At 37.7% G+C, this 13,374-nt stretch overlaps 1 protein-coding gene across 1 annotated transcript in view; it reads left to right on the top strand.

The window, feature by feature from the left end:
- Positions 1-13,374, top strand: part of MED27 (mediator complex subunit 27) — a 97,712-nt gene that overhangs the window by 25,398 nt on the left and 58,940 nt on the right. Inside the window, exon 3 of the mRNA XM_009892231.1 lies at positions 10,995-11,125. Within this exon, the coding sequence (XP_009890533.1) occupies positions 11,064-11,125 (62 nt within the window). The 5' untranslated portion in view covers positions 10,995-11,063. The remainder of the gene's footprint in view (positions 1-10,994; positions 11,126-13,374) is intronic.

Below are 13,374 nucleotides of genomic sequence, written 5' to 3'. Positions count from 1 at the left end.
ACTGTAAATAACATTCTGTGCATGAAAATGGGTGCTGAATAACTGCTGCTTCATCTGGGTGATCCCGCAGACTGCGGTGACTTGAGGTCCTTTAGAAAGAAGTGTGTAATCAAAATCTGAATCCTTACCACAAGCAGACTGATTTAGATTGCACAGGCAATATGAATTCAGGCATTTCCTAGTTACAGAATTCTTCACTTGTAACCTTAACAGTTTTAATGTAACTTTTTTTAGCATATAAAACAATACTTTTCTCCTCCTGTATGTTAGCCTTCGAATATGAAATGTTTCTTGGGTCAGCACAAAAGCTCAGATCTCGCTGTAAACGCTGTGTTATAAATACCTAGATAAATACAATAAAAAGCTTTTGGAGAGGGTGTCTTCCTTTTGGTTCCAGTGAGAGGGGGGTAAATAAAATAATTGATGTGCCCTGTTAGCTGTCGACCAAGTTTCATGTGGCATGTCTTTTCCTTTGGCATGCATATAGCAGCAGCGCATTTCAGCACCTCGCCTACAGCATCCACCTCCTGACAGCAAAACTTGCCAATAGAAAAGCATTCAGCACTTCATTATTTCTACAACCTGAGTGCATTTGCAAATTAATTGATGTGTGGGAGGAAAGGCATCTGCTATTGTAGAAGACCTTAACTGTTGCAGCAAAACTAGAAATAAACTGGTTAGCTGTAGTGAGCTGATATGCTGTTGCAGGTGTTGAAGCCTCTAAAGTGGCGTCTTGGCCATTTTTCTTGTTGTCTTTGATATATTAAAAAAAGAATAAAACAACCAAACTGCTCACTGAATTGCAAACGCGGAAACAAACAGTATGATAAAGATAATACCATATATACTTATGTATAGGTAGTTAGCAAGTATTTTCCTATTTCTTGCTGGCTCAGCACCAAAAGAGAGTTTTAATTAAGCCTGTAATGAATGACTGGGAGCGTTTTAAAGGCTATTAATCTTGTGGTGTAATTGAGTTAATTATAATATCATTATAAGCTCCCATGAAAATAATATGAAGCGTATTCCATTTGTTTTACTCCTAAAGATATTTCTGGGGTCCCCTGGCTTAATCTGAAATACTGCTATTGGAAGTCTTCAACACTGATAGAGAAAACTGTAAAACCACTTTATGTGCCATTCCACCAAACCCTTCTGTTCGGTGCTTCATCCTGTTCCCGGTCTTGGGCTCTCTGAGCTGCTGCTTTACCTGTAAACTGTGGGTAACTTCTTGCAATGGAGTATGTCTTTTTTAGCTTTCATTGCACAGTGTAGTATTTCCATGTCTTTCTGGTTTCTGATCGGTTAGCTTAGCTGAGCGTGGCAGATGAGAGTAAGAATATGTGATCTATTTTCAGAAATAAAGATTACAGCAGCTTTCGAACTGTTACTCTTTGTGCTGTGGTAAAAAAATGTGTAGCAAAAGAGGTGTTTTTGCAAAGCATATGGCTTTTACACTAGTTCAGACTACAGTAAGTTTTGGATTTGGTTGTAAAACATCTCTGTGCTTTTTGCACTCTCTAGTCAGAGTGTGACATCTTCAACAGATGGACAGATAAACTTTCCATAATCCATGTCTTTCCTTTCAGAAGGGGAGATGAGATTCTCATTTGTAAAAGTTGTTGAGGAAAACCTCATCTGTATAAATCTGTTGTATGCTTAGATGTCGGGGTGTGGAAATTTGATGGATATGCAGCCTAGCACTGGAGTAAATGATATTTTTGGGGCTGTCTTTTTGCAGATGCGAAGTCAGCCATGCTTTTGTATGTACATCAGGCCTTATTAGAGCATTTACTTTACATATTTTCAGAACTGTGTGCTTAATCGTGGAACCAGCAGGTTGCTCAAATCCACCTTTTCTCAGTTTTGGCTGATGCACCGTCTTGTTTGCTTTTTGTAACCCTGTGTTATCAGGATTGTTTTGGTTTAGGATTTTTAAATTCTACAATCAAGAGTTGTTTCCAACCTTAATTAACCCTGCTGGGATGGTAGAACTGCCTTGTTTTCTTTCAGTAACTTTGCTGGTCACACTTCTATATTTTCCATCCTCTTGACTATTACAGATTTTGTAAATAGTTTAGAAATGCCAGCTTGTGATGTATGGGCCTCTTTAACATTTCTTTGATTTATGTGCACTGTGCTGGAAAAAAGCAGAGGAAGCATATTATTCTGGAAAAAATGTTGCCAGTCTTCAGTTTTTTCAGTCTTAGTTAAAAGCTACACTTTTATCAATCAAACCTGATAGATTCTTTTTTCATTCCTAAAAACATTCATAACTTAACTCTTTGAAGTCTAAAGAAATAATTTGACTAAGACTTTTATAAATGTCTACCCATTTTTTGGATATCTGACTTGAAATATCTTTTAAACTGATTTTTCAAAAGTGGGCTTTTTAATGCATTACAGCATGGTCATCTAAAAGTAGAGACATGTAAAATCACTAAGGGTAGGGGGGAGTGTTTATTTTTTTTTTTTTTTTTAAATCAAGTTTGGTTGTGTGTTGCCATTATTAATAGCGCATTGCACAAACTAATGTAGTAAAACGCATTTTGGTCTCTATCAGTATGGAGTAAGATGATTTCCCTACCTTGTTTATAAATGACAAAGATTGCAGATTTATGATTATCCAGCTTCTCATGTGTCCTAACTAAACGCAGAATGCTTATTTTCCTGAAGTCTGGTGTTCTGTTCCAGACAAAATTCTTCGAAGTCCATGTTGTGAATCCATGATGACTATTCTGAAGGGTTAAAAAAACCAAAGATAATTGAGTTTTAATATAGAGTTCTTAGTTAAGATGTAATATTATTCTAGCTGGAGAAAATTTTCAGTGAAACTTCTCGGAGAAGGAAGAGCTCGTGCTGCTGCTGGTGATTGGCAGGATTGCTCTGTCTCCCAAAAGTCAATGTGAGGTTGGAGACAGAATTCAGGTACATCTCATTAATTTTTGAACAGAGAAAGCTTGAGTAAGGGCAGAAAAGCTCTTTTATAATTACCTTGTGAGGGGGGAAAAAAAAGGTTCAGCTTTTGTTGACCATTACATTTCAGCATTCTGCTTGCAAGTACTGTGGTTATGGTCATCTTTCCCGACAATCATTCTGGAGATGTCCATTCAGTGCTGGATGTGGTAGGTTTTAAAGGGGGGAAAATGATGTATTTCTTTTTGATGCTCATCCTCCAGAATGCAGCTGATCTCTAACTTCCAGTCACCTATGGTGATTTAGGGTTTGTCTGTGGAAAAATCTGTGTTGTTACAAGAGAGGGGGAGAATTTAAACTTCTTTCTCTGATCACTTACTACAGTAACCTGTATCAGTTGTTCTTATTTGGGTGTGAATGCTTTATGTGGGTTACTTTATACTGTCTTGGAAGGAGTATAAATTAATCTGATCATGAATGTTTTGAAGCTATAGTGGGAAAGTTCATATAGGGCAATAGGCCACATACATTCTGTTCCAGATCTAAGTGGCTTGCTTCAAGCTTTTATTGCTTGTCCTTGCTAGTGGGTTGGAAATTCCCAGCAACGTAGCTTCAGGATGCCTGCTAGATGCAAAGAAAGAGGATTATTAGCAAAAGTAACCATTTAAAGAAAAATTCTCTCCTAATTTGGCAAGTTCGGCTCAAACAGCTTAAACTGTGTTCATGCAACCCATTCTACTGGCACGGTAGTGTGATAACCTCTAGCAGAAGAGAGTGGTGATGTCTGGTATAGCTTTGCAGAGCGTATCCATCTGCCCAGGGCATACCTGCGTCAGGATGGACTGTATGCTGGAGTTCTGATCTTTGAGCACAGCTTCTCCTTCAGGAAGCCGCAGGAGAGTGGGTAAAGCCAGGTGGCCAATGCTAAGGAAAGGCATTTAACAGAAGTTAAAATAATTTAATTTAATGAGTGAGGGGAAAAAACCCCAAACATTTAGCAGCACAAGTACCACCCGGGGTCATTACTGCTGCATTGCTCATCCACTAACAGATTTCCCTCTCATCTATTTATTCTTTCACCGTCTTTCTCCCCTTTGTCTGATGGTGCAACTGGACTAGTTGGATTTACATAAGCTGCACCTTGTAGACATTTTACTGAAGAAGAGTATTCATTTCTTCGTTTATCTGAAAAAGTAGTTTGTTTGCTATAGTGGTAAAGCCCAACCACAGTGCTGCAAATCATGGCCTGCTGCTAGGCAATTTGAAGAGTGTTTCTGTAGCTGATTCCAGCCCTCTATTCTACCACTCAGTTTTAAAGTATCCTCACATTTCTTATATAAGCACCTGAGCATCCCCCGTCACCAAGGCAGCAGGCCATTCTTTATACTGCCATAGCTGCCACCTGAGCCCCTGACACCAAAGATTTAGTCTAGGGGTTTAGAAAATATTAATTTTAGTGTGAGAGCAGTGTCTTCAGTTCAAAGTTCTGGTGGCTGTTTAAGGGAGCGCAGCAGCACTGGGGGAAGATACTAATTGTGTCCTTATTCAGTCTTGAGTTTTAATGATGACTTTTCCCTGCTACACGTTATTTGTCCTACGCAAAGATAATACTTTTGTCAAAAAGGAATTCAGATTTTCTGTCAAATATTGATCAAGTACACTTCTTGGGTCTTTAGACTTTAGTGAAATCCATTAAATGAACACACAAGTCTGAATATATCACATAGGGCGACACTAAGACCATTTCCGTATTAGTGGACAACCAAGTGCACCACCCTTGAGCTCAGGGTTATTTGAAAATAATGATGTTTGTTATTACACTTGGTTTTATTTTGTCATTTAAATGCAGAACACAATGTAATAATTTTAGTCTGCTTTTTGTGATTCTGTTATGTGTCTGGGTTGTAGTTGCGTATCCAATGAAATGCCAGTTCATTTAGTAATTTTTAAGGAAATATATATGTTCAAGCCCTTCACAGCACCCAGAAGTGTTTATAAACATCTTAAGCATGAAATTCAGTTACTCTTCTGAAAAGGTAAATAAGGTAGTGTGTAGCCTCACATTATGATTACTCTGCCTCTGTATCCATTTCAAATACTAGATCTCTTTGAACCTCAGAACCTGTTGGCTCTGTAGTGTCCCTTGGTGTTGACATTATCCAAAAAGCAAGAATATGTCACTGATGTAACTATTAAATGGATTCCAGAATACTTAAAAAAAAAACCAACACCAAAACAAAAAAAACACAACCAAAAAAACTGGAGGAGGACTGGTGGCTTTTGCAGAGACTTAGAACAGCACAGATAATTTTCTTGGCAGCAAGGATGCAGATGCTGAAGTTTTGACCAATTCCTTGAAGAAAGTGTCATCAGATTTGCTATCTCTGCATGGTAAAAAGCCAAAGACTTGCAAGCAGTATTGGAGTGAGGGAACATTGATGCAGTCATTCACCAGCAGAACTTCAATGTTTTCGAAAGAAAAGTAAGGAAAGAACACACTTTAAGGCTGAAATCTGACACTAATTAAAACAGTGCTCTCAGCAAAAATAGGAATTCAAAGACAATGGAATAAAAGATGTAGTGAAGACAAGACATTAAAAGAAACAGGGATGTGTATCAATGCGTATATACATATGCATATATATATATCTCAATGCATATATATATATTCCTGGGAGGGAGGAGGAGAGACCTCAGGGGAACGCAAGATTGTGCAGGAAGGGTTTATTGACCAGGGTGAGGCAATGCACCGTGCATCTCAATGCAATGCAAATAAGAGCTGTGGCGTGCGAGAGCCTTTCGACAGAAATGTGAGCTCGTTGGTTTCACAGTGTAGTCGGATCAGGGTGTTTAGGAAAAGATGCAATAACTTCTGTACAGGGATTTAAAAAAGAACAGAATGAGGGAGCTTTTGTTCCCATCATGTAAAAGTGTTTGTTGCTTAAATATTCTTGTAAACTGGAAAGTGTTTGGGGGGCATAAATGCTTTAAAAAAATAGAACAAAGTGTCCTAATTAAATTGTAAACTAGAGCAAAGGCACAAGGGCTAGCTTTCCTATTAATTGAAAAGCCCACAACTCGGTTCCACAAGAGGAAAACCACTGAGTAAATAAATTGGAGACTGTTCTTTTGGTTTATTGATGCTGTTTTGGCCAAGTCAAGAATTCAGCTATCCTGAAATGATCAAACATTGTTTGGAGAAAAAGAGAATTTCCAAACCGGCCTCATTATCTGAGAGAAGCTTAAAAATATCAATTAAGGTAGTGTAATTTCTCTCTTGCCTACTTTAGTCTGCAGAGATGAAACTGTGGGAGTGTCCTGCTTGCTTGCTCATTGCTCTTTTCAAAAGAACAACTAGAGTTTTATCATAATACACAAATCCCTTGTTAGCTGCAAGGGAGAAATAATTTAATGATGAGGGGCAAAGTACTGTGCATCTTAAAAGGAGGCAAATGCGCATGCATTTACCAGTATTACAGTGAACCCAGAAAATTCCAGGATGGGCAAGTATCTGTCAGCCACTTCTGTAAAACCCCGTTTCTTGGAGGAATGGAAACGAACATATTTTTTTTTGTATTACCTGTAGCTGAGAAAATGCTTTTCTATTTATGTATGTGGTCTGTAAGTATTTAGATGAGAATGTAAAATATCACAACAGGGTGATGTGATCACAAAGAAAAGTCATTCTTCTGATTTTACTTTTTAAAGAAAACCTGTTGTTTAAAAAAAAACCAAACCTTGATGTTTAAAAAGCTTTAAATAACGGTAATACGTAAATTTAATGTGGAGCTGTGAGTTAACATGATGAATTTTAAATGCTCCGAGTGCACCTTTTTCTCTTTTTTTTTTTTTTTTTCCCCTGACTCTTGCCTTCTTCCTAACCAACCAATTTTTGCAACTTTAAATGGCCTTGTAAGTAAGTGGAGTGTGAGGACTTGTGTGGTCAGCAGTCAGCACATGCAGTCTCCAGCCCATGAATTATGTAAACGAAAGACCTTTAGACCCAGCATGATTCTAATGATGAAGCTTTAATTTTGAAAGTTTTAAATTAGCACTGTGTACATGTTTGTAGTTTCATAACATACACTGTAGAGTAATCCTGTAGGCCAAAATATAATCTGTTACGATATGGTCGGTACATTTCTGTTGAATGAAGATGCCTTAGTGCACTGTTCTGGTTTAAGCGCTGTGGCTGTAGCAGGAGTTCTCTCTCTGCTCCAGACCTTAAAAATCATCTGCAGAAGACAGTGTGATCTTTCGGGGGGATGGAGGGGTTCTTTTTTGTTTGTTTCGATTGTTTTAGGGGGTCCGTTGCCTTGTTTCTGATAAGAGAATCACCAGGGTAGAATAAATAAAAGATACTATGTGATTACTGTTTTAAAGAATATTAATGCTTTCAGAACTAAATCCAGTCTGTATTTCTCTAATACACCTTCTCTAAATAGTTCATGTGAAAGCCAAACACGTCATACGCAAATGAAGAAATTGCCCTCTTTACAATTACAGCTGTGAGGAAAGTGACTCCAAAGTGCCATCTGTTATGATGTATTTCACTTTGTGAGGAAGATTGAGAGCTGTTAATATCTGACTGTAGTTTTCATATACTCAGGAACACTGTGAAAATGTGAATTATGGCACCTGTAAAACATTAGTGCTAACCTTTTCTTCTAGAAAATATAGGACATGTTGCCATAAACTTAGAAAAATAATGAATCTCAAAAATAATGAAACTTAAAAATAATCCAATTTCTGTTTTTATTTACCTTCAGGTAGAGCTTTTGTATCTACTGAAGTGTTATTTTCAGTACTTTTCCTACATCCTTGAGAGCTTGAGTCGCTTCTGATTTTAAAATGTGGAATTCACACATCTACTTGAAACCACAGTTTTTAGAAAAGTATCAGCTATCATGAGACTCATCATAAAACTGTACAAGTTGGCACTGGTGTATATCCTGGCTGCTAAGTGTTATAAATTGATTTTTTTTGTTGTTGTTTTTTATTTCTTAGTTTTCTCAGATAGATTTTATGTTTCATCTGCATGTATTGGGGGAAAAAGATCAATCTAGTTGAAATTTTACAGAGGAATATTTCATTAGGAAGTAAAGAGCTTAGCTTCACATAAACCAGTTGGAATTCCCTAAAGCTGAAAGACGTGGATGCTTGCTGTAATAAAGCCTCTGAATGATGGGGAATTCCTTAGCGGCTGATAAAGAAATGATTTGCAGTACTACCTAGTGCTGCACCAATACTCAAGTTCAGTGAGTATTTAGCATATTTTATGGATAAAGCTATCGCTGTTTACCAATCTGCTGGTTTAAATGAGCACAGTTGTCAAAAGCAGCTGGAAGGTTGTTGGGAATATGCTTACAGAAGGCAGTCCCATCCATGGCTGCCCAACTTGGGCTGCATTGGGTCGTGGGGTCTCAGACCTGTGTGGACCACCCCACTGTAGACACTGGCTGAAACACTCAACAGCTCTGCGGGGTCAAACCAAAGGTCCCTGTCACCCTGTATCTCATCTCCAGGGGTAGCTATAAGCACGTGCCTGTATACAGCGTTCTCCCCGGTGTTCTCCCAGCCACCAGCAGTCTCAGGGACTTCTTGAGCTACATGTACTTTCTGTGTGTTTATTAACCCTCAAAGGGTTTGTGTCCCATGAGCTCATCTCAACTTCCCTGCATGAGCCTTTTAGCACCCATAATATCTTCTGACAGTACATTTCATGTGGCTTCCCCAAGGTGAAGATAGTGTGTTAGCAAATGGCATTCTCTTGTTCATAAAAAAAGAAAAAAAAAAAATATTGAGGGGTTTGGTACATTTTTAGCTGAGATTTGCTGTCTTGGCCAATGCTGGCAGACAAAAGTGTTTATTTTGCAAGACAAAAAATGAATTGAATGGCACATTTATTATCCATCAGGACTCCTGAATCTCCTGGCTATACTTTTGATGTTAGTGGTACTGCTTTGGCACTATTTTCAGTCTTGTTTCTGTTCCTGAGAACAAATTATTAAGAAACAATTTCCCAATCTCTTCAGTTAACACCCCTCTGCCCCCAAAAAGGAATGCATTTTGTGCAATACAGTATGTGATACTTTAATAATGTATAAATCAAGTTGGACAGAAGCTGCCTGTCAGTTTTATTAACTTTGACCTTTTCTCCCATTATAAGGATGGTTTGGTAAATATTTAATGGCCCTTATAGATTTTGACAGTTGGATCTGCATTCCAAGGAGTGAAAGTAGATTATAAGGAAATACTTACAATTAATAAAAATAGCTTAATCACTGGGAATCAGCCTTCGAAGACAGAATTGTTTTTAGACTATATTTATTTTTAATTCCTTTTTTTTTATGCCTGACCACTAAATGTCAGATTAGCCGGGAGGTTATGAAATGCTTTTAAAAGGTTGCGTTTAAAATTCGTCAATGATTAGCACCTGTGATTACCTCCATCTATGAGCAAGTGTCCAAATGATGTTATTTAGTTGAAATACTTGTCGGTGTCATTCTGCACAGCGGACATAAATGAGTGGTGTCAACAGCACAGAATGGCTGAAGGAGGGCTGCTTTTAATAAGATTCAAGAAGAAAAGGGAAAAGCGTGTTCCTGGAGTCAGAGGGGTCTTCTGCCAGAGCTGTCTTTCCTTGTAATTCCCTGCATATTGCACTCACTGCAAATTCTGGCAGTGAAGATTGAAAACTAAGCCCCTGACACTTTGAAACATTGCCTTTCAAACACGTACTGTCCATTGCTCTCATTGATTTCTTTCATTTCAGAAATCTGTTGGAGAAAAACAAATTTGAGCAAAATTCATTGGTCTAAGCGGAGCTGTAGGGGCAATACAATCCCCCCCTTCCCTGGCGGAGCGCGGCTCTCTTCCCGTGACGAACGCGATGTGTCTTCACGTTGTGCCACGGCCGAGATCACGTGGCAAAGCAGCCAAGTAAATGAGGAGCCTGTTAAAAAGCCTTATGGATGCTCTGAGCATTGACATTTGAGTCAAATTGGCTCACGGGATAGCTTCACTCATTTTAATAGCCGTTTTCAAGTAGATCACTTTACCAAGCTTTGTTTCCCTCATGTTCAGGCAGTCCCCTGCAGAATAGCTTTGCCTAAGACCACTGTATTTTCTGAACTTTTCTAAGTCAGTTTCCTAACTGTAGCCTTTTTCTAGCTGCAGACCCTGGGGTTGGAGAAGTTAACGTGTTAAACAGGTCACCTTTTTCAGAGCAAACCTTTAGACAATTTAGTGGACACATTGATATGGGGAATAGAATGATGAAGGAAGTTGCATTTGTCTGACACTGAATCTTCCCCCCTCTGCCTTCTCTCCAAAAATGGGGAACTAAGAATGTAAATTGAAAGTGTTTAGAGACGAACTTGTAACTTGTTGCGCTTGAACAGACACAGGACGGACACAGCACTGTAGCTGTTCTTAAATCTGTGAGCAGTGGGAATGCACTCAAAATCTTGCAGATTCATGTTGTGTCCTTCATAAATTTGTCTTTCATTGGCAAGTGAAATAAAAGGTTAGAGGAGAAAGCTACTGAACGTGAATCTTTCTGCAATGCTATGGAGATGTGTTAGCAGGTATTTTAAAGAATAATTTTCTTCACAGTGGTAGAAACTTCTTCGCAAATGTTTTGCGTTTTTATGTTTGAGAAAAAAAGATGGGTGTTATTTCTGAAAAGGTGGTTTATATAGTGAAAGGGTTGCATTTTTCGTCCTCTTATCTTCTTCCAAAAAGTAAGAACGCTTGATCCCTTGAGAGGAGAAACAGTCTTAACATTTAAAAGCAAGCCCAAGTTTCAGGAGAGTTAGGACTTGAGAGGAAGTCTTTGATTCATCATCTTACTTGTCCTATAGCATAATTTCCTTGTAATACTTATTTCATAGCAGACTTCTTTTATATGCTTTTGTTCGTATCGTCTTCCATCCAAGCAATATATATATGAAATACCATACATTAACTTACTGACTGGCTGTAATTTGAATCAGGTGGTACAGATAGTAGAGGTCTGACATAGACAGAGTACTGCAGTGGTGTGTATTTTAATATATATGTATTTTATTATCCAGTTGCAGTACCATGCCGGGCTAGCATCTGGCCTTTTGAATCAGCAGTCTTTGAAACGTTCAGCCAACCAGATGGGAGTATCTGCAAAGCGCAGACCAAAAGCCCAGCCAACGACTCTTGTCTTACCTCCTCAGTAAGTAATGGAATATTTTGAAGAGTTTGCATGGGGAGGTGGGGGATTTTTTTAATAAGCTTTTTATTGTTTTGTTTTTTTCTTTTAAATCATCATAATGCAGCTTTGTGCTAGTGTGGTTTTTTTTTTCATACAAGATGCATTATTCTTATTGGGTGGGTGGGTGACCCCATGGGAACAATAGTTTGTTTCTTCTGGTTATGGGGGCACTGTGACAACAGAAAAGTTGTAAGGATTCTTCTTTGTAGCAGGTCATAAAAGTTTCTGCAACATGAGCTTGTCATTGAGTAATGATGTTCCCCTGATTAGTATGACTTGGAGCTTCAAGTAGGACTTTTCTGAAGGTCCTAAAAGGCTGAAGCCAAAAAGTCTTTGGTGTGAGTACTTTCTCGACAAACGTCTGTTCTGAGTCCATCTGTTCACCATATGTTAATTTTGTATTGGAACTAAACCTCTTTTACAGGTGACAAGCAATTGTGAGGACACTTAGAAACTGTTTGAGGACATAGAATATCAACACTTTAGGCAGTCTGTGTACTGATGCCAAAAACACAGAGATGTCCACAACTAAGCTTATAAATTAATAAACTGTTTAAAATATTTAGTTACATATAAGAAAATGATTATTATGTAGAAAATGAAGCGCTAAGCAATTATTCATTGTACTGAGCATCCTTGTAGTTTGTGGAAACTGCCTGCTTTTTTTTCACAGAGCAAGAGTCACTGATGTATAAACACTACGCTACTAAAAACTTCAAAGTTGTAATAATAAAAGTCCCTGTTGTCACCAGAGTCCAGAGGCCTAAGTTGATGAAGGAATCAAAGGAAGTTTAGAGTTTTTTCCTTATATGAAATGAGAAAAAAAAATCAGTCAACAGAGCTTTCCTCTTAATATATTAACTTTAAAGGGCTGCTGATTTAAGAATCCATGAAATGTTCTATTGTTTTACCCATACGTCAGATGAAGAAGAATGGTTAGAAGGGCAGCTCTATCAGAACTACAGGTTTGAAAACCAGATGTTGTTTCTCTTATATCTGTGAAAGAACAGGGTTATATTGTGACAAACTGGCTAATTAGTTTTCTTCCTTTGTTGGGGTATCAGGTTTATCCCGAGCTTAAAATGGACTTCTCCAGGAAGTCTGTAAACTAGAGTACTGTGATACCAGTTGACACAGTTTTTATTCAGAGGTCTTAAAATACTTTGGGGTTTTGTTTTTGTTTTTTCAATCATGGGTTTTCCAGTAACTAGAAAAACATACAGTGAGAGAGAAAGTGCTAGCTTCTATTTTTGCATGGAAAAGTCTGTACTTAAGCAGTTGCAGCTGTATGAATCCTAATATGAGGTATGTAATATATACATTCTAAAGTATCGTACGTCTTTTTATCTGCAGGCGATTTTTTTCCTTCAATGGTGCATTTATCTAGAATTTGCAGATAGAATGGAATTTTAGTGTGGTAACTAAACTTTGGCTAGTAGTTGAATTATGTTTCAGTATCTTATTACCACATCCAGCATTATTCACAGGGAAAATATGTTTATGCTGAGCTGGCTCTTTGTCTGTCCCTGGTTTCCTCCTCTCTGGCTTCTGTTTAACCTTTCCATATTTGTCCTTATTTGCTATCTTGGTGTGTCTTAAGAAGAGAATAATAGTTATATTAAGTCAAATCAAATACCTGTTGAGTTCAATATCATGTCTCCAGCACAGGGCAGAAATAGATTATGAAAAGACTTATGAAAATAGGCTTATGAAAAGTATTAAAAAAAAAAAAAGGTATGGCAAATGGATTTTAATATCTTCATTTTGCTGTAGTTTCATGCAAATAAAGATGAATCAAGCTGTGGGGTTTTTTTTGTTTTCAATTTTTTTTTCTTTCTCTTCTTTCTCTATAAAATGCAAAAGAAGAAAACAGCCAGGTGCAAAACTACGCATCTCCTTGAAAGGGCATACTGCATACTAATTTTCCCATGGCAGTGCAGGGAGTTGTTTTTGGTTTGGTTTTTTTTTTAGCTTTATCGATTAGTCAAGAAGGCGTAACTATTTCTTTGTCTTTTTTTGCTTTGATGTATGCTATTAAAATTAAGTTCAATGACAAGTCTTTGGGCTGAGTAACAATGTACTGTGAGTCAAGTATATATTAAATGTTGTTCAGAACAACTATATTACCTAGAGCTTTTCTTAAACATAAGTAGTTAAAACTGGCTAAGTGCCAAAATGTCATTTTAGGATAGCAGATAGGAGCAAATAGC

The sequence above is a fragment of the Charadrius vociferus genome, unplaced genomic scaffold (genome assembly GCF_000708025.1).
Source record: "Charadrius vociferus isolate BGI_N301 unplaced genomic scaffold, ASM70802v2 scaffold549, whole genome shotgun sequence".
Lineage (NCBI taxonomy): Eukaryota > Metazoa > Chordata > Aves > Charadriiformes > Charadriidae > Charadrius > Charadrius vociferus.
The sequence above is the reverse complement of the archived record's forward strand: the minus strand, read 5'-3'. Positions and strand labels throughout refer to the sequence as shown.